Here is a 25,776-nt window from a genome sequence, read left to right on the forward strand (position 1 = left end):
ACAAATGCCTTCCCAAAGTGGCCATGAACTGGCCACGATAGCTCGCTACATCTTGAAATACAAATACGTTTAATTTTTGTGTAGCTTGTCATTGCTCCAGGCTCACTGTGTTGGTTTACAGAGTTCCCACTTTTAGCAAACTGGAATTAAGACTGTTCCATCCTTTAAGTCTGCCTGACAAAGAAGAGAAGAGTTCTACCATAGCTAAAATAATAATACATTTCAATTCCTAGAACAGCAGGTTTTCACAATCTTGCTTTTCCTCCGTGCAAATCCCCCTGAGGTTAGCCTTTGCTGTTGCCACCTACTTGGTAGATATCAAAGAAATTTACAACTTTTTGGAGGATTGAGTGCCATAAATCAATTATTCTGCTTTACTATGCAATAGCTGGCAATTCCCTTGGTAGTAACCACACACCCTCTGGATCTGTGGATGGGGCTATCTGCTCCTGTGGTAAATGGCATCAGATTGCTCTACTGTTGATACCATTTTTCCCAGCTCCTCTACCTCCTTCCTTGCAACTGGGTGGCCCGCTATGATTTACTTGTGATATCAATATGCACGACTAACAGCTGTCTTCTCATGCTTCTAATTTTCTGCTTCCAACATGTGCTGGGTTTCAAAATCAAATAACGTGATTGTTGTCTATGCATGTAGTAGGATTTGAAAAGGCCCTCCAGTGAATAATACACAAACACTAGTACTAATTAGTTTTGTGTGTTGTTGTTTTTGCATGGAGGCTTTGTTCTTTATTCATTTAACAACTGCTGAGCTTTAACTATGTGCAAGGCATTATAAGAAATCAAAAGGTGAATAAAATACCATCCTTAACCAGAAGAATGAGGATGGATAACAATTGCATTTCTCATTACCACCTTCATTCTTAGCGCTGCTCTAAGGAGTTTCCACGAATCCCATTGAATGCACAAAACGATCCTGTAAGGCGGGCCTCATTATCCCCAGTTTACACACGGGAATATTGCAGGTCACAAAGTTGAGAGAGAAAATACCTAGCCCAGGTTCGCATATTTAACTAAGTGGTGGCATTAGGATCCAAAATGTGTATTTCTGATAACAAAACATTCACACAGCCTCACTTTCACAAGCAAATGGCTGAGATCGGGTATCCACAAACAAGTATAGCACAGAACAAAAATAATCATTTTAAAGGCAGTATGATCAAAATTCTCTGAGCTCACAGCAGGTAAACAGGTAACTCCTTGACAGTATTCTGGACAGTGGACGTGGCTGGGTGAGGAGCTACTGACTAAGGGAAAGATACTATGGCCCTGTGGCTGTATTTCAAGTGTCCTGCTATTAGGGCACAGTCACTTCTCCACTCATACAGCCCTTTGTCAAGGTCTATTAAACCCTCTTACCAAAAAAAAAAAAAAAAAAAAAAACCCTCTTATTCCCTGATAATGTGATGAGGAGGGAACTTTCCATGTGACAGGTTACAGACAGCGTTTGCCATCAAAGTGAGAGCAAGGTTATGTCAATTCGTCACCGTGAAGATGAGGACAGTGTGATGCAAGCAGATGAAGTGGCTGTTTTCTGGGCAGGCCTGAGCCCCTCGCTCAGGCCACGCAACTCACACCAGCACTTCCCACCCCGTATGCTGGCCGGAGGAGTCACTTACTATACAGAACTCAGTTCCAGAGATGCCCATGTTTTGTTTCAATACCAGCAGAGAGCAGGGGTCTTTCTATTCAACCACAGGCGGATTCTCCCAGAAGGAACACTCCAGGTGCCAGGGTCAGGTCAGCGCCCGGCTCTTGGAAGTTTCCATAGCAGTTGAACAGACCTCTAAAAATGTTTGGCATAAAGACATTTTGAGACAGGGGCTCACTCTGTCACCCAGGTGGGAGTGCAGTGGTGCAATCACAGCTTACTGCAGCCTCGACCTCCTGAGCTCAAGCAATCCTCCTGCTTCAGCCTCCTGAGTAGCTGGGACTACAGGCGTGCACCACCACACCTGGTGAATTTCTTTTTTAGAGATGGCGTCTTGCTATGTTGCCCAGGCTTAGACAGACACATTTTAAAAACTCAAAAGAAAAGAAATACTATCTCAGAGAAGTTCCTACCCAGACTAGAGGAGTCATATTCCCCACGCTTCCAGAGATCAGAGTTTCAAATCAGCTCCCAACACCTCTTGCTAAACCAAGGAGTGAAACAGTCAAGAGCAGGGCAGAAATGGCCAACAAATAAATAAGTACACTGGGGACCATCACAGAAAACACACTTTGCCAAAATTGAGTTGGTATCAGCCAAGAGTTGACTATATTAGCAGTGTGCTTCAATACAAAACGCTTAATAACAACCATATCATAAATTCCCACCCAAAAAACACCAGGCACAGCGTAGAACCCCAATATGCACTGATTGATATTAAAGTGTTTCCATTTCTATGGCAACAGTAATGTGGTGATACAGTGGACCAAATCAGCAGCCAGTAGCCATTTTTATCCATCAACCCAAGATCTTCCTGTCAGCTCTTGTTTTCCTATTAGCAAAGAACTCAGAGAAAGACTTGCAAATATATTACCAAAGGAATCCAATGATGGAAATAGAAACTCAGCAAATGCTCAATTATGATAAATCCTTCCAAAGCCCTGAGAACGTCTAAGCATCTAAATCATAAAGAAAAAAACATCTTAATGGATGAACGAGAAGGGCTGTGGTTGAGTACCATCTGTGAAAACTGGTCCTCAAACTTTCTTGTTCATATACCCCCCATACAAGAATCTTGAAAACCTCATGTCCTCCCATCATGCATTTTCAATGTGGCATTGAGAAATGTTTCATTCATTTCAATAGTCACAAAGGATGTAATTTCCTGTGTATTGCAACTCTGACATTTGGCATAAAACTCCCATATTACTCCCATAAATATACTCAGTAAATGATCTGATACCTTCCATCCTACATTTAAAATTATACATAAAAGGTCAGGCACAGTGGTTCACGCCTATAATCCCAGCACTTTGGGAGGCCGAGGTGGGCGGATCACCTGAGGTCAGGAGTTCGAGACCAGTCTGTGCAACATGGCGAAACCCTGTCTCTACTAAATATACAAAAAATTAGCTGGGTGTGGTGGCGCGTGCTTGTAATCTCAGCTACTTGGGAGGCTGAGGCAGGAGAATCGCTCGAACCCGGGAGCTGGAGGTTGCAGTGAGCCGAGATCGTGCCACTGCGCTCCAGCCTGGGTGACAGAGTACAACTCCCTCTCCAAAAAAAAAATAAATAAAACAAAAAATAAAAATAAAAATATACATGTATCAGTACTACTTTAATAGCCTGTATAGAGTTCTTTTTCCTCCCTGAAATTATAGAAGCAGCCTATATCCCCCAGACTCTTATCCCAACAGTCTCATAATGTTTATCCTATCCAATTTCTCTGCAACGACAACAAAAAGTAGGCAGTATATAATTCAACTTTTAAAAAAAAATTTTCGACCATAAAAGAAAAATTTTCTTTTGGCTTAGATTATTAAAATTGTCATTAGTCTTGGTCAAAACAATATGAATAACATGGCAGTGTCACGAGTAAACATAAAAAGATAAGCTGGTGTGTCTGGATGTCACAGCTGGCATGGTGGGTATGAGATCTCGATACCTCAGATGGTGGCATCCTTCTCAACTAACGCGGGAGAGGAAAGAGGGAGAGAGGGCGGGACAGGAGGGAAAGGACAGCACTGGTTTATTCTCAGGCAGCTCAGTCTCATGGAAGAGACGGGCCTGGTGGATGTAGAAACTGGCTCCCTAAATCCATTCGTGCCCAAATCATCCTAAGAAAGACTTCTAATTCACAGGGGCTCTAGCTGAACCCTAAAACGGGCCCAGACACACCAGGTGCGAATACAAATGTAGCTCACATAGCACATGTTTAAGATTTACAAGTTATTAATCAAGCAAACAGGCTTTTAAGTAAAGTATGCTCTGTCCTCCTACACTGACAAATATATCTTCATAATGTCAATCAAAAAGTCTGGAAAAGCGCTAGTGCACAGATGACAGAAAGTTGGCAAAAAGCCAGAGATGACTAAATTCAATTATGACAACATGAGTCTGGGTGTTCTGCTGATGGGCCAGCAATGTTTAGATGAGTAATCAAATAAAGACTTACACAAGTCATAAATGATTATATCTTTATCCCTTTGGCTTTCCTTTCAGCAAAATTAACTATTTAGTTAAAAATCTAGATTTTCACATAATTTATGTTCTAGTCACAGAAATCGCCTAACAGATTAGAAGATAAAATATCATTATACCCAATCTACTTCATCTTAATTCTTTTCATCAAAATACATAAACTGAAGAAAATGCTAAATTCAAATTTTTTAATCATTTTGTTCAAAAATGCTATTTTCCTTCTAAGTGTCCGACGATTCCAAATGTCCTCCTACTCTAAGATTCTAAAGTATCTACTAAAATTAACAGGAAAATGCAAATTAAAATTAGTGAATATCAAACACTTTAATTTAAAATATTAAAATAAAATTAAATATTTTATTTTTTCAGCACCAAATCTCATTAAGCGTGTTTATAAAGAAATAAAACTATCCACAGTTCTAGCATTCAACATTCACTCAGTTGCCAATGTAAAAAGTCAACATCGGCTTCATCCATGTCACGTCTAGGGTTCCAGATTCCCATGTGTGAAAATAGTGTGAATTTGTATGGTAAAATATTTCATTTTCATTTTGTAAAACAAAGTTAATTTTGTTCATGCCTGTAACCCCAGCCCTTTGGGAGGCCAAGGCGGGTGGATCACAAGGTCAGGAGTTCAAGACCAGCCTGGCTAAGATAGTGAAATCCCTTCTCTACTAAAAATACAAAAAAATTAGCTGGGCGTGGTGGCAGGCACCTGTAATCCCAGTTACTCAGAAGGCTGAGGCAGAGAACTGCTTGAATCTGTGAAGCAGAGACTGCAGTAAGCCGAGATAGAGCCACTGCTCTCCAGCCTGGGCAACAGAGCGAGACTCCATCTCAAAAAAAAAAAAAAAAAAAAAAAGCCCCAGTCAACGTATATAACTGTTGGAAATTCTGTACTAATTTCTTCTAGAATAGAAACTGCTCAGCACTATTGCAAAGTGATTCTTCACTACGTAAAAAATGCATTATATTTGTGCTTTCTGAAAGAAGTAATTTGACCATTAATGTATCTTTTACTCTAACAGTGGCAACACCACAGCTCACAAAATCACAGCATTCAGACACAGCTGTTTTTCTCCCAAGGGCACGAGAGATGCAGAGAATCTCTCCGTTTGAGCCTGATGTGTAGGTACAGTTGCTGGGGAACAGTCCTGGAAACAGGATCTGAGGGAGAGGCAGCTCCGTGCTCTTGAATACACATAGTTGTCTGTGCATGTGATTCTCTGCATTCTCTAAAAGACACACCCCAGGCTGGAGACCCCTCTCATCCTGGTGGAAGTGTAATGCTAACCTCAAAGGCTGTTCACGTGTTCGCTTTTTCTCAGGGTTGAGGACAGGCCATATAATGATTAAGATGCAGGCTCTCAAAGGAGTTCAAGGCAACCCATGATGAAAGCACACTAGCTACTGCGTTTTTGTTGTTGTTGTTGTGTTTTGTTTTGTTTGAGATGGAGTCTTGCTCTGTCACCCAGGATGGAGTACAGTGGCGTGATCTCGGCTCACTGCAACCTCCGCCTCCTGGGTTCAAGCAATTCTCCTGCCTCAGCCTCCCAAGTAGGGATTACAGGCACCTGCCACCACGCCTGGCTATTGTCTGTATTTTTAACAGAGACAGCATTTCACTATGTTGGCCAGGCTGGTCTTAAACTCCTGGCCTCATGGGATCCTCCCTCCTTGGCTTCCCAAAGTGCTGGAATTACATTACAGGCGTGAGCCACTGCGCCCAGCCAGCTACCGCCTTTTTAAATGCATGCCACAGAACCTTGTATCCGGAAGTACATCCTCATTAGCAAAATCCCTTGTAAGTAATCCCAGTGGGTACCTGTAGAGTAATAAGCAGTTATGGAAACTGACACTGAACTCAGATAAATCATGGTGGCCCTACTGAGCAGCAGGCAGTGAGCCTAAAAATAGGTGAAATATCTCTGCCTCTTCTTCCTACCCACTTTGTATTGGTTTTCAAGAGAATCTCTGACCTGTCACTCTGACATTTATACTTTCACAGAATTAAAGATAATCCATGCATTTACTTCACAATCTCTCGAACTGCTACCAGAGCTTTCTGTTAAGGGCATCTATATTCAGAAATATCAACTGAACAGTGTCTTTTAAGGCAAATCAGCACAGGGATTCCAAGTGTACACAAAATGTTCTGCCTCTCCAGAAGGCATTAAGATGACACTAGGGGAGAGCAAGTGGGTGATGCAGTTCTAGCTCTGAATTCACGCCTGGCAGGTTTAATTTTATGTGTCAACTTGGCTGGGCCACGGTGTCCAGACATCTAGTCACACATTACTCTGGGTGCTTCTGTGAAGGTGTTGGAGGTGAGTAACATTTAAGTAAGTACACACTGAGCAGCAGATCGTCCTCCTGCGTGTGGGTGGGCCTCGTCTAATCAGTTGAAGGCCGGAATAGATTGAAAGGCTGACCTCCCGGGAGCCAAAGAAGATTCTCCAGCAGGCAGTCTTCGGACTTCATCTGCAACACTGGCTCCCCCTGCTTCTACAGTAGATGGTCTTCAGACTCCAACTGCAGCTCTTTCCTAAGTTTCCAGCATACAGATCTTCCCCCACTGGATTTTGGGCTCACCCATCATCCACAATCACATGTTCCTAAATGTAAAATCTCTTGCTAGATATGTACCGATCCTATCAGGTCTATTTCTCTGGAAAACCTTGACTCAAACAATTCCAAATTCACCTCTGAATCATCCTTGGGAACCATCTAAGTTCCCAAGACTTTGAACTGAAGTTGTACTCGCCAAGCTTGAACATGATTCTAGACTCAGGAGACAAGTTATGCACAAAGCAACCATTCCCTAAGAGCCAGGCTCAAAAAGGCAGACTCTCCCTAATGACCAGCAGAACTGAAGGACTAGAGCTGGAGGCACGACCGTTGGCATGGCTCTGGAATGTTGGCACAGCCCTGGAGTGAAACTCAATGGAACCCAGCATGGCCCTGGGACATCAGCATAGCCCTGGAATGAAAGCATGGTGGCCCTGGAATGAAAGCATGGCCCCAGAACATCAGCATGGCCCTAGAACATCTGCTTGGCCCTGGAATGGAGGCATGGTGACCCTGGAATGGAGGCATGGTAGCCCTGGAATGGAAGCATGATAGCCCTGGAATGGAGGTATGGCCCTGGGACATCAGCATGGCCCTGGAATGGAGGCATGGTGGCCCTGGAATGAAAGCATGGCCCTAGAACATCAACATGGCCCTGGGACATCAGCATGGCCCTGGAACATCTGCTTGGCCCTAGAATGGAGGCATGGTGGCCCTGGAATGGAGGCATGGTGACCCTGGAATGGAGGCATGGTGACCCTGGAATGGAGGCATGGCCCCAGAACATCCGCATGGCCCTGGGACACCAGCATGGCCCTGGAACATCTGCTTGGCCCTGGAATGGAGGTATGCCCTGAAACATGGAGCCACGAGAGGAGACTTAATAAGAAGCAGCAGGGAAGTCAGAGGCTTGTATAGGAGGCCAGAGCTGGGAGCACAGTGGGAGAAGCTCCCCAGTCCAACAAACTAGAGGACGGTCAGCGGCACGATGAAGAGTGAACAAGTGGAGGTGGAGGGGGAATAAAGGGAGGTCAACGAGGAAGGGTCAAGCCTGGAACAGCCAGATGTCCTACAGGCTGAGCTGTGCCCACGGGGGCTTGTCTGTGTAAAGGTGACATGGGGCTTCCCTTGCAAGTGACACCCGAGGATCATTCAGGACGTTCCAGGGTCCACCCAGAGCAGGAACGGGGCTGGATGGGAGCTGAGCCCTCCATGCACTCAAGGCCATGATCATCTGACCTGCATCTGGAGGAGGCCGGGGCCAGGATCCTTACAAGGGGAGGTGGGGCACCAAGGGAGGGAGAGGCCAGATGAGTTGGAGGCTCTGACAATTTCGGAAGTGAAGGAGTTAACATGGAGGCAAAAATGAGCCACGAGGCCATGGAAACACACAGCACCAACTCCCCCTCGAATTCCACTCAGAATCAAACACATGCTTGACTTAAATTACATATGTTGCTGGGTTGAGAAGCAGGAGAAAATAAATTCATTTATGACTAGCACTAAAAAGGAAAACCTTCTAGTCACTGCTTCGTGCTTACAGTTTTCATGTAGTGCAGAAAAACCCAAATAGCATCTGATGCAATTTACATAACTTTACATAATCTCATGGTTACCATTCGGCAAAGAACTTCCAGACCGCATCTCTTCCATGTATTTGCCGCCAAAAAAGACAAATTGGAAAATATTCTGGACAGCAGCTTTCTACCCTACTCTTAAAAATCACCAAGAAACCAACCCTACAACGTTTCCCAGTGATAGTCAGTCTGACCACTCTAATCTAAAGTCTTAACGATATCATCGAATCAATAAAATATTTACAGACCCCCTGCTATTTTCAAAGCAAGGATTTCAGAACTGGCCAGAATCCTCTTAGCTTAAAATCTACTTCCAACTGCCTGATCGGGGAACAGACACACTTTCTTCAACTATGAAATAAAAATAATACCAGCCACTTCATAAGGATGTTCTGAGGACTGACAGGATTAAATGTCACTACCCGGTACCACAGGAGGTGCACACAAAAATATCTTCTAATTGGAGAGCTATGACACAAACAGAATGAAATTCGTGATTCATTCATTCACTGTCCAAGATGACCAAAGACAGTGTATGGGGCCAGGCACGGTGGCTCATGCCTGTAACCCCAGCACTCTGGGAGGCTGAGGTAGGCAGATCGTTTGAGCTCACGAGTTCAAGACTGGCCTGGGCAACACACAAAGACCCCCATCTCTACAAAAATACAAAATTAGCCAGGCATGGTGGTGCGTGCCTGTAGTTCCAACTACTCAGGAGGCTGAGGTAGGAGGATAGCTTGACCCCGGGAGGCAGAGGTTGCAGTGAGCCAAAATGAGGCCACTGCGCTCCAGACTGGGTGACAGAGTGAGACCCTGCCTCAAAAAAATTAAAATAAAAAATAAAAAAGAGAGTAGGTGGCATCTTGTGAGCAGTGAAAAACAAATACAAGCACCGAATAGGGATTTCTGGGGGAAAAAAAAAAAACTATTCATTTTTTACTCATACACAAAGTTATTCACCATTACCTATATGAAGGGTTTTGATTCATAGGAGGACTCTTTCATGATGTGATGTGTAAATGGCAGAAATTAAAATTAAATACTGTTTGCACCAACAGTTACACACACACACATACCTACTCTCTCTGTCACACACATCTACAGGCCAAGCCCATCCTGGTCTACACCATGATGAATGTGTTCACAGACTCTCTACTTGATCAGATAGAATTCAAAACCATGGGAATTATTGTAGAAGGTCTATTCGGTGCCTTCGGAGAAAGGGTTACTTTGTTTCCTCTCTGAATGTTCCTTCTTTCACACACCATCATCAAAAATGGCTTTTTGACAATACAATACTAGCTCATTTTTTAAAATATTTATTTAAAAAGTTTAGAATATTTAAATATTTTTAAATAAAGTATCTATGACTTTTGGTTTATTTACAGACATACTTGTCAAATAATCCTACCCTTTCTTATACCAATGTGTTCTGCTCTCTTTATACTGAGCTATCTAATATTTAATGAGGGTCTCTCTGCTTGCCTCAACCCTGGGTGCCCAGTTAGGATTCATTTTGCTCTTTGAGTTTTTAGCATATGTACTAAATTTTCTTATTGATAAACAAGTGAAACTCCAGTTACAATGTCAGATAGCCAAAGAAAACGATGTGATTAAGTTGCCTTAATATTACTAAAATGTCATTGACATTATAAAATGTAAATTTTTAAAATGGTCAGTCTCATGAAAACATAGCCTAATTCTACTTCTCGGAGTCCATAGTTGAGCCATGTCGCAGCCGGTTAAGTCCTGCTGTCTGGTCACTTTCCTGTGCCATGTGCCACCTGCCAGCATCTTGTCCTCTACAATCAACTATAGTAAAAATGGCAATTCCCAAAAACAGTCCTATAACCAGGCTTTAAAACTTGGCAGGAGCTGCCCACATAAACATAAGGCCATCTTCACACTTTCTCCTCACACTTCATGAATAAACATTCCTTTATTCAAATGAGTTGTATATTAACTAACTCCACTAATTTTGATTTAAGTTTGAATGGTAAATTGAGTCATTCTGGCAAGGTTGCAGAGTACGCAATTCAAACGACAGAAATTTTAATAACAGGGAAAATAAAAATTAGTGGCATGACTCCTAAGGCACTATAATTCCAATACTTTTATTGTAACGGTAGAAAGCACTCATAAATACATCTCCATTTACAAGCCAAGGGGTGTTATTTGGAGCCGCATCATCCCACATACTTACCTGCAATCTTCCACAAGCATCCTTTTCAGGGCTCGGCAGGCATCGACTAAATCTCCAAAGCTTCCCGGTCCCACACATTAAGAGGTAATGTCGCTGCTTTTCAATAAATAACAATGAAGTCGTCACTGGATTAAATGATTTCCATATATTCTCACCATAAACAATAATTATTTGGCAGCTGCCCTTTGCGAGCATCGCGTGTGCTTATGAATAAATCAAGTCTTACGGATTTACTAAACCAAAACGTTTTACATTTTGCTCCACTAATAAGAGCCATAATCCTCCGTAGCACTGAGTGACGCTTTAATGTAGTATGTTCCTTAATACTTTTAATATGAAAGATTAGCCCCGATTAGCTCACAAGCAGGAACACTGCTCCCTGAACGGCCAATTGGCCATGGAGCCTGGGTCTCTAAACGCGAGTTTATTAATGGAGCTCTGCCTGCTGATGGGAATCCCCCGGTGATGACATCTCCTGGAGCTGCCGCCATGCTGTTTCTCCTTCCTTGGACCATTTCACAGACTAATGAAGGCTTGCATTAATTCACAGCTTATATTAATTTAAAATAGCAATGCAGGAAAACATGGGACTGCACAGGGTCCTAGGTGCTCTGTAAAACTATCATCTAAGATAATAAAACCACTGTTTTTCAATGCAGTGACTCCAGGTACTAGAAAACTACTTTGGAGAATCCCAAAGTGTCCTCGAAGATCTGGAGCTCTGCAACCTCCGTCTGACAAAGAAAGGTATTCTCTCCCTCCTCCCATGAAACAAGGACAAAATTCGCAAACACTCCCAGGCTATTATCCACAACCAACTGACTTGACTCAGATTCTGCTGATTACTCAGCTAAGGACTAATGACTCTCAGTTCTCTGGTTCCAATGGGGAACTCGGGCCTACAATTCTTTGTGGGGGAAAATTCTACCCAGGCACACGCCATAACTTGCTGACCTAATGACAGTGTCTCCCAATCTGTTAAACTGTCCTCACCTCCAACAGTAATTCAGAAACTTGATGTCCATGCTTTGGACAGATTCCTAGGCTAGACGTCCATGGATCTTAACTCCAAAAAAAAACTCCATTCATCGTGCATTATATAGGAAAACTAGCACCCAAACCCTCCTTCCTTTCTTCCTTCACAAGGATCACAAACCCAGGCATTTCCGACTGGAAAGCTCTTTAGAGATTCTATACCACAACCTCCTTGATATGGTTTGGCTGTGTCCCCACCCAAATCTCATCTTGATTTGCAGCTCCCATAATCCCCACATGTTGTGGGAGGGACCCAGTGGGAGGTAACGGAATCATAGGAGCAGGTTTTCCTGTGCTACTCTCATGATACTGAATAAGTCTCACGAGATCTGATGGTTTTATACAGGGAAGTTCCCCTGTACAAGCCCTCTTGCCTGCCACCATGTAAGACGTGCCTTTGCTCCTCATTTCTAATTTGCCTTCTACCATGACTGTGAGGCCTCCCCAGCCATGTGGAACTGTGAATCCATTAAACTTCTTTTTCTTTTCTTTTTTTTTTTTTTTTAGATGGAGTCTCGCCCTGTCGCCCAGGCTGGAGTGCAGCGGCGCAATCTCAGCTCACTGCAACCTTTGCCTCCCAGGTTCGAAAGATTCTCCTGCCTCAGCCTCCTGAGTAGCTGGAATTACAGGCACACACCATCATGCCCAGCTAATTTTTGTATTTTTAGTAGAGACGGAATTTCACCATGTTGGCCAGGCTTGTCTCGAACACCTGACCTCGCGATCCGCCTGCCTTGGCCTCCCAAAGTGCTGGGATTACAGGCGTGAGCCACCGCGCCCTGCTTAAACCTCTTTTTCTTTATAAATTACCAGTCTCAGCTATGTCTTTATCAGCAGTGTGAGAACAGACTAAAACACCCCTCCCGAAAAGATGAGAACCCCAAGAAGGGGACTCACCCATGGAGCTAAGTTAATGGCAAAGGCGAGATAGGAACTCAGATCTTGGGTTGCAACCACGGGCCCCTTCCCTTTCTACCACTCTGACTCCTGGAATCAGTAAGAAAATCTCCCTCTCACCAAGAAGCCTCCCAAACAGAAACATTATGCACCCCGGATTGCTATAACTCCTGTTGATATTCTGCAGTGCCTTTCAAGTTTAACCACAGCAAAGATCGACCAGGTACAGTTGCAGAATTTACAATGGTATCAGCTCTCTAAGACAGAAAAAAAAAACACAAGAACAAGAATCCTTGTTCAAAAAATAGATTCTACTATTCCCTCCGGAACAACTGCCGCCTCTGGCTACAAAGCAATAATTATTCTGTCCTACAGCAATCAATAAAATCTCTTGCCCCATGAACCTGCTATTTCCTGACTCTGCTCTCCATACTAAAGATCTCCAAGTCATATTGATTATTCACTAAATTTTTTTGAGTTCTTTAAAAAAATCACTGAAGAATTCCTCAAATTAGCATAAGTTGTTAACAAATGAATAGACTTTAAATATTTCCATCACATTCACGGTTTCCCTTTTTCCAGGGTTTTCTCATTTTTCTTTTTGAACTTGTCATTTTAAGTGTGGCTGTGTCTTGTCTAATAGCACAAAGTCAGTAGGATACAAATTTGATGGTGTTTCCAAGAATGTGACTGCTGTCACATTTGTCTTCTGAGGGAGAAGGAAGAATTGATTAATAAAGTCTGCCCTCTTTCTCAAGCAACAGCATACATTTTTACCAAATGAACCCATTAGCTCTTAGAGTATTCAGATTCAAGACCCCAGAACTTGTCTCTAAAACCGTTCACTAGAGAAGCTATTACAAAGTGAAATCATCTTACATCCTTTCCAAGGGCCTTTCAAGACTCAAGTGTCAAACTTGAAGAGTGAGTCATGAATGTGATGGTAAAACCGTTGGCAACAAGGATGGGGCCTGAGGCTCCCACCCACTCTATGTGCCCCCTCTGTGTGCCCTTCTCTTGGTGCCCCCAAGCATGTACCTGGCCCCCAGCATGAATGCACCCCCCCGAGTGTGCGGTGGCATAAACGTGTGGCACCTGCATGCAGAGTTGGGGATGGGGGAAGGTCTCTAAATCTCTAACTAGACCTGGTATTTCCTCAATATTCCATTAGTACAATTCATCCATCAAGGCTGATTTATTTCACGACGGATCAGAAATCATAGGTAAATTAATCAAACGTCACACCACAGCTTCTCATCTGAGTGGCGGTTTTAATTCAAAGGCAGATCTAACAGTGTCACTCAGGACCCGTTTAGGCTGGGTCTGGGGCTGAGTGAATCAGACATGACCAAAAGCATGAGCATGCACTGTGCCTCCCAGGGTGTGCCTCCTGACCCTACGATTTGCTTACGCAGAGCTGGAGTGGGAACTAAAAATAAAACCTGACTTAGTAACAGCCATTCTCCAGCACTCACCTGAATAGAGAGGCTGGAAATCCAGGCTCGCACGTCCAGAGAGAAGGTGCACACGGCTCTACTGGCAGCTCAGGGAGGAAAGGTGAAGGAGAGCGCATGTGCTTCCGACCTTTGTAACAACGACTATTCTTTTCCTTGCTATTTCTGACTACCATGTGAGCAGCACTTTCACCTTCTTCAGTACATCACTCAATTACTCCGTGAACCTTTACTGAGAATTCCTGAAGCACAGGCAGCACGTGCTAGAGCTGCTGTACGCAGATAAGCGGGTTCACACCATGTGGCTTACTGTCTTAAGGGGATAAAGTGTACTCCGTTCAAAGAACCACCCAAGTGGAAGTACAGCTGCATCTAAATGTCCACCCACTGACGAAACGAGAACAAAATGTGATCGATCCATGCCAGAGAATATGATAGAATATGATTCAGCCTTAAAAAGGAAGGAAATTCTGACACGAGCTACCATGGGGATGAGCCCTGGGGACACTATGCTTAGGAGAATAAGCCAAACACAAAAGGTGACACAGCATAGGCTTCCATGCATGTAAAATGCCCAGAATAGGAATATCTACAGAAAGAGAAAGTACATTAGTGATTGCCAGGGGTTTTCTGGGGAGGGGGAGAATGGGGAGTGACTTTGGAGGGGATAAAAAACGTTCTGGAATTAGATAGTAATAATGGTTGCATGACCTTGTGAAACAATCACTGAACTGTACACTTTAAAGTGGTGAATTTTATGGCATGTAAATTAGATATTGAAAAACAAAAAAGAAAAGACAGTACAACTGCAACCGTGATGCACACTGAAGGTGCAGGCAGCCACGTGGTGCAGATAGGGTATGACCTGGCCTGTGAGCACGGACAGTGTCAGCCTTGGTGCAGGAGGAAGAGGGAGCTATGCTGACAGCTGGAGGAGGAGGAGGACACAGAAAGGAAGGAGGTTCTCGGCATAGGAAAGAGCGGGTGCAAAGACCCAATGCAGGAAGGAAAGAAAGAACAACCTTTTTCTCTTTCTTCAGAGACAATAAAGAGTCAAAATATCAGCTAACGCCATGGCAGTGGGTTCGATCCTGACAAACGTCGCATAAATGCAACTCTTAACTTCAGCCATTTTATGACCCCCTTCCTAGCAGACTATCAATTACACATAACAAAGGGTAGTTAAAAACCACAGGCTATTCCCAATAATCAGAAAAACAATATATCATAACCAAAAAAAAAAAAAAAAAAGATAAAGCTCCAATACTGCGAAAGGCTAAGTAAGGCAACTGCTAATACCACGGACAGAATGAACCTGGGGATTTCACCTCTCCAAGTTTACACGTCACTTCAAGATGAAAACAGGCAGCTAGCTACGAAGAGGACACCACACACATTTGCAAGGTGGCATCAAGAGCCTGCAAGTATCACTGCTGCCATTATCATACAATAAAACAGAGAGTGGTGTGTTGAGATTCACGTACTTGGCTGTCCTCAGTTTTCTCACTTACGGGATCAGACGAATTCCTTCGATGCATTTATCACGTCCAGCCCATTCTTTTCCAGCAGGCTCTCTCCCCCTCAGCACTGCTGGCAGGCTGAGCCTGGTAATTATTAGTTATGGGGCTGTCTGTGCACTGTGGGGGTTTAGCATCATCGCTGGCCTCTCCCCACTAAATGGTAGTAGCAACTCCCATAGCCCTGACCAAAAATGCCTCCAGACATTGCCAGGTGTCCTCTGGGGGGTAAAACTGCCCCCATAGAGAACAGTGGCTTTATAGCAACTAAATTGATCATATCTATATGGGTTTTGACCATTCCCTTGAGACCAATGTCATTTCTCTCATCTGTGTGGTTTTCTGAAAGCTTGACACCCTGACAGCCTCCCAAGAAGACAGATGAAAAGTGATTAGAGAAGCCTGCTTAAGACGCTCCATGTTACTGTTCAAAATGTCGACTTGCTAAAGCAGAAGAAAAGCAACATGGCCAATCGCAGAACACAAGACCTCAATTCCTGATGTCCTCTCTGCCTTCCTTTCTTACCCTCCAAAAGTAATTTAAGGATTAGGCACACTTTCAGTTCCTAAAAGCCAAGGCTGGCTCCATTGTCAGCACCAGCTCTGACATCTGAATATGCACCCATCTCCCTCCAGCTAAGGAAGCCCGAGAAACAACTCCGAAAGAACTGTGAGACCTTTGCACTAAGACCGTTAAGGATTCTGGGCAAGGTTCTCTCTGCTCCTTGCAAACTACAGGCATCGTGAAGGATGGCGGCTTGTAAATCGAAGCCTTTGAAACGGGGGCTCACCGTCCGGGGGCATCAACACCTTGTTGTTCTGCGTGCACCACCCCACGGGGTGCAAATCCGCTATGACTACGTCACACCAGAAGTCGGCCCTGCGGTCCTCCCCGTAACCGCAGTAGCGCAGAAGCAGCAGCTGCCCACACGTGGTAATGATCGTGGCCACCCAGTACGTGTCCGGGTTGTTCTTATTGGCCACTTCCAATTTCATTCCTGGCTGGAAGTTGCTCTGAATGCTGATTTCAACCTTAAGGAATCAGAAATAGAGAAAACCCATTACTACCCTAGACACATACATCCAGAAGATGGCAAAAACCACTAAAACCATGGCACTTACAAACAATACTCCTGGTGCTCTAAAACGGGCATGTATTTATCTAAGTAATATACTATGGAAGCCACAAATGTAATGCTAAACTTTACATCTGCAGCCAGCCACTTTAAGAAAAAAAAGGAATAAATTTAATTCTAACAATATATTTTAACCCAATATATCCAAAATATTATCACCTCGACATGTAATCAATATAAAAAACATTAATGAAACGACCAACTTTCTTCTTTTTAAATAAAGCCTCCAAAACCTGGTGTGTATTCTACACTCAGAGCACATCTGAATGTGGACTACACGCTTTTCACGGGCTCACAAGGACCACATGATAGTGGCTATTCCATGAACAACACGGCCCTAGAAAATGGATTTTTTTTTCGTTTTTTTTTTTTTTGAGACGGAGTCTCGCTCTGTCGCCCAGGCTGGAGTGCAGTGGCCAGATCTCAGCTCACTGCAAGCTCCGCCTCCCGGGTTCCCGCCATTCTCCCGCCTCAGCCTCCCGAGTAGCTGGGACTACAGGCGCCGCCACTTCGCCCGGCTAGTTTTTTGTATTTTTTTAGTAGAGACGGGGTTTCACCACGTTAGCCAGGATGGTCTCGATCTCCTGACCTCGTGATCGGCCCGTCTCGGCCTCCCAAAGTGCTGGGATTACAGGCGTGAGCCACCGCGCCCGGCCTGGATTTGTTTTTTAATTAAGGGTTACAGTCTATTGATATCTACCAGCCCTCACTCCCAGAAAAAGCTTTCCAGCCTGGTGGGTCTTAACACTGCAAAGCTGACATATCCGCTGTCCATAAGTGGCCACTGCTTAAAGGAGATGACAGAATTATCAATCACACTTATGTGAGTCTGAGGCTACTCTTCCTTTAAACCTGGCATATAGACCTGGGAGCTTCTGCATCCTGAAGGACAACCTCCAGCTCCGCCCCCCAGGACACTATCCTGTGATTAAAAGGGAGGTGGGAGGATTGACTGAATCAAGGAAAATGGGAGTGACTCCATACAGAAAGAACTTGATAACTTCTTAGTACAGAAAGGAAGGAAAAAGTTGTGATCAATGTTTCTTTCCTAACCTGCCTAAGGCAACTGCCAAATCATCTCAGCATCTTAAGATGTAAATGTTACAATGGCTTTTGCGGGACCATAACCACATTGTATGCTTGAAAGCTTTGCTATGTTTTAATATTTAGCTCTTGGTTTCACTACACAGCCACAATCACATTCAAAATAAACTAGTAAACATAGCATAAAGAGTATAAAGAGAAATGGAAACACGATCTACCTTTTCAGGGTCACGGAAATTTAATAAAAATCTTAAATTTCTTTTGGAGAGAACGCTGCACCTCCAAAAAGAATAAAATGTTGTATTAAAAGAAGGAATCACATCGGGCATGGTGGTGCATGCCTATAATCTCAGCTACTTAAGAGGCTGGGGTAGGAGGATTGCTTGAGCCCAGGAGTTCGAGGCCAACCTGGGCAACGTGGCGAGACCCGGCTCACAGAAAATAAATAAATAAAAATAAGGAATCACAAGTTCTGGCTTCCTCATTCAGCCAAGGAGCCAAAAGGAAGAACAGGTTAAGAAAAGTGCCCCAATTTGTTGATGAAACTCAGGCTGAATCTTTGTCCTGCATGGACAAAGTAAAAAATGTTTCTCAGTTAAATCTCTGTTTCTATTTGTATTAAAACAACAATTAAAGACTAAACTTCCAGGACCAAACTTCTTAGGACCCAGGTGAGTTAGTCTTTTTTTCCCTGCTAATGATATTACATATTGCCAATATCTTACACCAAAGCAAAAACCTGATGAAAACTCACTTTTTAAAAATTTTCTGGGACTTGCCCAGTACTGGGCATGCTATTTGCATTATTCAAAGAAATATTATTAATGAGAATGTTTTTTTTTCTTGGTTGGATCCAAATGTTTTCATCATATTTATGGTTAGTTCCTCTAATCTGACTCATCTGCCAATAAACGGCTGGAAATTTTTTATGAGCTTTTTCAAAATCAAAATATTAATTGAAGCTGAAAACATAAAGCCATTACACCGACTAAGAATACATTATACCTACTGGTTTAGTTTTCTGGCTCTTTACTTACTCAAGCTGACCTTACCTGTGGTCTATATTCCCTGGAGCTATCCGGGGAAACCAAGCTAACTTCCAAGTCTCCTCCTTCTTCCTAAAAAATCTTGGCTGAATTCCCTCTTTCCTTTTTGTTTGAGACAGGGTTTCACTCTGTCACCCAGGCTGGAGTGCAGTGGCGCAACCTTGGCTCACTGCAATCTCCACCTCCTGGGCTCAAAGGACCCTCCCACCTCAGCCCCCCAAGTAGCTGGGACTACAGGCGTGTGCCACCACACCCAGCTAATTTTTATATTTTTTGTAGGGATGGGATTTTGCCTGTTTGTGGCCCAGGCTGGTCTCAAATTCCTCAACTCAAATGATCTGCCAGCCTCAGCCTCAGGCTCCCAAAGTGCTGGGATTACAGGTGTGAGCCGCCATGCCTGGCCACGAATTTCCCTGTTTCCACTGCCCTTCTTCCATTGGGGTCTCCGGCTTCTGCCTGTAGGTTCCTTCCCGTCCCACTTTCTAAACACAGAGGACGCGTGCTGCTTTACATACGTGTTTGAATGATGTGTGGGGAGCGGCACTTGCTCCGGTCTCTTCCAAATATTCTCCCCAGTTAAAGCCAGTTTCCTCCAAGCTTGAGCCTTCTTCTGTTGAAAAACAAAAGAGCAGAATATCAATACTGGAGTGGAGAACAGAAAGGTGCTGGTCTGCAACTGAGACCAGAAAATCCTTCATGCAAGACGCAAGCTAATTCCACAATTTAGAAGGATATTGCAGAATTTTTTGCAAAGCTTCATTCTGCTGATTTTAGAGGTGTGGACTAAAGAAAGCAAAACATGGGACATTCCGCTTTGACACTGCACTGATGAAATCAAGAGTAACACTGGGTTCTCTGGGGTAAATAACATGAGACGTGTTCCAATGCATATTTGCTACATGTTCGTGTATTAGCTCGAAATCAGCTGCAGTAGACACCCCAGTCTGCAGGGAGGTTGGAGGACAAGACAAAGGAACCCATCGTGCACTGACTAAGGGCTGTGATGTAGGCTATGACGTATACGGAGAACGGCACTAATTGTTATAAAGATAAAGCACTGACTCTGGCATCATTTTAAGGGGAAAAAGAGCAAATGAGGCCCAAAAGAATTGCTCGAGTGTGTGGGGCCATCCAGCCAGTCAACAAGACAAACCAACCAGCTGCCCCACACCCCCGATGCCTGGCCAGTCCAGGGCTCCCAACTCCTGCCTACTGCTGGGACAGAGCTGCTGGGGCCTGACACTCTGGAGAAACCAACAGAGCGTGCGTTTCTCCAATCACAAGGAATAAAGAGAAATACAATCAAATGCACAACATGGCTCTCAAAATCATAACTATTTGTGGGTTTTCTTTGTTTGTTTTTTGTTTTGTCTTTTTGAGAGACAGAATCTTGCTCTGTCACCTAGGCTGGAGTGCAGTGGTGCAATCTCGGCTCACTATAACCTCCACCTCCTGGGTTCAAGCAACTCTCCTGCCTCAGCTTCCCAAGTAGCTGGGACTAAAGGCATGCACCACTACACCCAACTAATTTTTGTATGTTTTAGTAGAGGTAGGGTTTCACTACATGTTAGCCAGGCTGGACTCAAACTCCTGACCTCAGGTGATCCACCTGCCTCGGCCTCCAAAGTGGTGGGATTACAGACATGAGCCACCACACCTGGCCAAAATCATAACTATTTGAATTTCACAAACCCACACACCCAGCTTGAAGGAAATCAAGCAATTCCCCAAACATTTAAGGCTACATATAAGATAAAACTTGTATAGTCAAAAAGCATCAAATAACACATTTTAACACGCACAGAGCATAAATGTGACTGCATCATTTTAAATGGAAATAATAAGCCATAAACATTATTTGAACCAATTGGCAAGGTCATAAGAACATACAACAGAAAAGAGCTGTCCAAAATGCACACAAGAGTTTCAAAAGTTTAGATTATCTTCCTGCAATAATGTCCAATGGATGCTGATGTCCGACCCATTTATCTTCTAGAAACAAAAGCCTATGTCAACGGCCAAGAGTAAATACTGCTTTCCATCTTGTGGCTTGTGCAAAACGGATATCCAATCCTATCAGATGGGCCAGGGAAAATGGGGTCAAATAAGAATGCCTTCTTTTAGAGACTATCACTACTTTTTGTCTACTTGAAATGTTTATTTTTTATATATTTATGTATGTATGTATGTATGTATGTATTTATTGAGACGGAGTCTTGCTCTGTCATCCAGGCTGGAGTGCAGTGGCACGATCTCAGCTCACTGCAACCTCCGCCCCCAGGTTCAAGAGATTCTCCTGCCTCAGCCTCCCAAGTAGCTGGAATTACAGGCTTGCGCCATCACACTCAGCTAATTTTTGTAGTTTTAGTAGAGACGGGGTTTCGCCATCTTGAGCTGACTGGTCTCGAATTCCCGACCTCAGGTGATCCTCCCTCCTCAGCCTCCCAAAGTGCTGGGATTACAGGCGTGAGCCACCGTGCCTGGCCTTCTTGAAATTTTTAAAGTATAAGTAGGAAAACTAAGTCTCTCTTAATACTTTGTGTACTCTTAGAAATTGAGGGAAGAGGATCATTTTTGTAAAGTCAGGAGAGGCTGAATTGAAAGGCTATTTTAAATTTTGCTTTCTAAGCCCAAGTTGCGTAGAATGGCCTCCTCAACTTTTGCTTCAATAAAGTGACTTGTAAGTCAAACATTCAAAAAGGAAAAAGGAAAAGCCACCAGGAGAGAAAATCTTTTCTTGGTGGCGCTCTAACATTCGGTCCCACCCAGGGATTGAAGCCCCTCAGGCAGAAATGTGCTTCCTGTTAAAAAAAAAAAAAAAAAAAAAAAAAGTCAACGGGTCCCACAGCCTCCAGTGAAGAATGGATGACACCAAGAAGCTTAGAGCTTCACAGACACAGTGAAATGAACGAGAGAGAAAGCAGTCATCTTCCGGAAAACACTTCAGAGTGGCATCTGGTGGCTCTGCTGACAATCCTCTGCCTCCGAACGGCACTGGGCACCTCTTACCGAATTAGATTTCCGATGCGCTAGTCAGACGCTCAGCACTATTGATCTGCCCCAACGTCCTGATGCAGTATCTAAGGACAGTAAGCCTGCTGCAGACAAAGTCCAGAGCTTCTTTCCATCCTCCTTGTCTGGCCTCAGCTTGAACCAGACCCTCCTGCAGCCCCTGCCTGCCCTAGCCTGTGTCAGCAACTTCCAGATCTACAAAGCAGCCACCACCCTCCTGGGAACATCCTAAGAGCTGTGCTGTGTTCGAGTGTCACCTCTCTGCTACAAGGCTTGCTACGGTTTGAATGTGCTCTGTCCCCACCAAAAGTCATGTTGCAATCTGATTCCCAATGTGGCAGTGCTGGGAGCTGAGGTCTAGCAGGGAGTGTCTGGGTCCTGGGGGCAGATCCCTCATGAATAGGTTAATGCCCTCCCTCAGGGGTGAGTTCTGGCTCTCCAAGGAATGGATGAGTTCCCTCAAGAGTGGGTGTTAAGAGCCTGGCTTCCTTGGTTTCTCTCTTGCTTCCTCTCTCCATGTGATCTCTCTGTACACACCTGCTCCCCTTCCTCTTTCTGCCAAGAGCAGAAACAGCCTGAGGCCCTCACCAGATGCAGCTGCCCGTCTTAGACCTGGCAGCCACCAGAATCGGGAGTTGAATAAACCTTTTCTTTATAAATTATACAGACTCAGATATTCTGTTATAGGAACGCAAAACAGACTGAAACAGTGGTTTACAGGTATCTCCTCATAATCCTCCCAAGAATCATAATGGATGCATACTCACAGGGGCAATCTTGAGAGCTCAGAAAGCACAGGGCATCACCCTGAGTCACTGTTGTCCAGCCTCAGGGTCAGGAGTCCAAAGCTGGAGCTCTTATGAAGTACTTTCCCCCTCCTTCTCCCACCTGTGTCATGCACCAGAAACCACCACCACCACCATTCATGTCTTCTGCAGAACCCTAGGGGGGTTTTAAAGTGATGAGTCTGTCTCTCCATGTTGGTGAACCCTGAAACGGTCTACAGCCAAAAAAGCAGGAAAAGAGAAGACACAGGAAGCCATGGCCACCTGCGGAGAAAAGAGTGGACTGAGCTCCCAGAATGTGTGTGAGGAAGAAGAAGAGAACCTGGGAAGAGACATCAGCATCAAACTCAGTCCTGGGCCGAATGAGGCACGAGGTTCTGCGTAGGACTCCGAGAATGATGGCTGCTGAAAAAGGGAACAAGTTGTCCTGGGTGACTCGTTCCTGCGCATCAGAAACACGCAAATAGAGGCTGGGTGCAGTGGCTCACCCTGTAATCCCAGCACTTTGGGAGGGCGAGCCAGGTGGATCACTTGAGGTCAGGAGTTTGAGACCAGCCTGGCCAACATGGTGAAACCCCGTCTCTACTAAAAATACACCAATTAGCCAGGCGTAGTGGCGCACACTTATAATCTCAGCTACTCAGGAGGCTGGGGCAGGAGAATCGCTTGAATCCAGCAGGCGGAGGCTGCAGTGAGCCAAGATTGTGCCACTGCACTCTAGACTGGGTCACAGAATGAGACTCCATCTCAACAAAACAAAACAAAACAAAAAAAGGAAACAGGCACATTGAGGCAGAACCTCGGAAACTGCCTGCAGTCACCAGCACCTGGGATGAGAGGCTTTAGTGAACCCACCACGTTACCCACAAAGATTCAATGATTCCATCACTTCCTCCAATTCCAACCTCGACACTGAGACCACTGGTTGCAGTTCTTTATTCGCCACACAATCCTAATCTATGCTATTAGAATTTTACCAAAAGTTATGCTTCCGTCCAATTTTAATTCATTACAACTACATTTCCCAATATAATGGGTTCTGCAGACTTCAGCATACACGGTTTCATTCAGTCAAGATAACCAGGAGGTCAGAGGGTGCCACTGTGTCTCCCCTGCAGGAACCAGTAGAACAGTCAGCTCTGTCACTCTCTGCTGGTCTAAAGAAAACACTTAAAAAGGTAACCAAAGGTCAGACTCAGAATGGGATTTTACAAAATTCAAACCTTCATGCCCAGCACTGATGACTTGAACTGTGCATTATAACAAAGTCAAGCACAAAATGTAGGGTTATTCACAATACAGCCTTTTAAAATGTGTCACATCCAACCCTTCCCCAGGCCGATGTGCCCCAAGGAGCTGATTCTCCAAAGACATTTCAATGAGCCATAGAAAAACACACAAAATGTTTATGGGGAGAGGCCTCATAAAGCCAAAGCAAATATTTATAGCTGATTCATAAACCTCTTAAACCCATAAACATTTTATCAAGGAAATTCTGACAATCTCCCTCCACTGTAAATGACCCAGTGGGCGGTATTTCTCCATGATGTCATGAACACCAACTAGGAAAAGCTACTAAGAAAATTTCACAATTTAAAAGGGAACAGGCATGTTCATTAGCAGCAATCCAGTTTTAGAAAACAGAAAGCTATTGATGAGGCAAGAATATTTCATAACAAACATAAAAAGAATACCTTACTATACCTTACTAGAAGCTGGAGTGTAAGTGACGTTAGAGTGAAAAATGGAATAAACAAACGGCCCATACATCTTCGTTTAAGTCATAAAGTCTTGGGTTTGTACAATTTTACAATCTGAAACAAGGCTAAGTTTACAAGGCTGAATATTAAAGCTTGTGCCCACTACACCAATAAAGGAACTGGGAATTGGCAGATTCCGGGTGAATGCTTACTGAGCACCTTCTTAGATGCTAGATATTTTTTTTTAATGTGGAAAGAGAAAGAAAGAAGACATGAAGTCTTTCTTCCTGTAAATACCGATAGTGATTTCATACTATCAGAAGATTTAGAAAATAGTTCCACCGTGAGTATCTTCATCAGAAGCATCTGTGCGAACAACTCAGAAAGGAACCGTGGCCACCTGCCTGGAATCTGAGCTCACAATTGCAGAGCCACCCCACAGGCAGGGACAGTCCTCACGGCACAAAGGTCCTCCCGGCTCGTCCGACTACCCAATGGCCAGAGTTATTCTAGAGGAAAAAAAAAAAAGCACAAAAAACAAAAAACATAAAAGTCACCTAGCCAGGGGAGGCCGCAACTATTCAAAGGAGGGTTAGGGAAAAAAGGGAGTACCATTGAGTCACCCAGGACCAGTTCCCAGCGTGAAGAGTGAGGCTTGAATTTTTCTGACAAAACTGTTGACTCCTTTCCTTCCCAAATAGAAGAGCCAGTGAATACATTCCAAATGCCAAATGCCAAGAAGAAGAATCAAGCCCACGTTTTCAGCGTCATTCCCTCTTCTGAGGCTCACTCTGTCTAAATGTGCAACACCGCTTTATCTACAGACTTCACCAGGAAATTTCATGTAGCAGGCCTATAAAAATAATGTCAAGGAATCTACTGAACACTGTGTCAGCATATTGTTCTGCTTGCTTTTATCACAGCAACTGACGACGCCTGGAATCCCAGCATTGGAATTTCAGCGCACTTCCTTCTTGGTGTCTGCCGGGATGATGCTGTCTATGGTGTCTGCTGGGGAGGCCGCAGATCCTGGGCTATTTCCTCTCCCTGGGCTTTTTCTAATCACATATTTGGTGTTCCCAGCAGAAGGAGTAATTTTATATTGTGCCTATTTCATTTACAGGACTTGGTGCCAGTTATTGATCTCAACTGTGATTTGAGCTTTGCTTAGAAAAAGGCGGCCCCACCCTGTAGTCCCAGCACTTTCGGAGGCTGAGGCGGGTGGATCACGAGGTCAGGAGATCGAGACCATCCTGGCTGACATGGTGAAATCCCTTCTCTACTAAAAGCACAAAAAACTAGCCGGGCGAGGTGGTGGGCACCTGTAGTCCCAGCTACCCGGGAGGCTGAGGCAGGAGAATGGCGTGAACCCAGGAGGCAGAGCTTGCAGTGAGCAGAGATCACACCACTGCACTCCAGCCTGGGCGACAGAGCAAGACTCTGTCTCAAAAAAAAAAAAAAAAGAAAAAGAAACTGGTATTGAGACTGAGGCCAGCTGAAGTCTTCCTTTCACAGGAGCATCACTGCAAGGAATCACAGCATCATAACATCTCGGGGTGGACAGTGGCAAAAAAACAAACATAAGAGAAAACATCTGGCCAGGCGTGGTGGCTCACACCTGTAATCCCAGCACTTTGGGAAGCTGAGGC

The 25,776-nt window shown here is 44.2% G+C and overlaps 1 protein-coding gene across 3 annotated transcripts in view; it reads right to left on the bottom strand.

Moving 5' to 3' along the window:
• SFMBT2 (Scm like with four mbt domains 2) overlaps positions 1–25,776 on the bottom strand; it is a 251,505-nt gene that overhangs the window by 193,842 nt on the left and 31,887 nt on the right. For 2 of the 3 annotated variants that reach the window (XM_050804608.1, XM_050804607.1), the window contains exons 3-4: positions 19,146–19,240; positions 16,196–16,436 (exon numbers count right to left, since the gene is read on the bottom strand). In XM_050804608.1, the coding sequence (XP_050660565.1) occupies positions 16,196–16,436; positions 19,146–19,240 (336 nt within the window). The other variant, XM_050804609.1, reaches the window with a different exon arrangement.

The sequence above is a fragment of the Macaca thibetana genome, chromosome 9 (genome assembly GCF_024542745.1).
Source record: "Macaca thibetana thibetana isolate TM-01 chromosome 9, ASM2454274v1, whole genome shotgun sequence".
Classification (NCBI taxonomy): Eukaryota; Metazoa; Chordata; class Mammalia; order Primates; family Cercopithecidae; genus Macaca; species Macaca thibetana.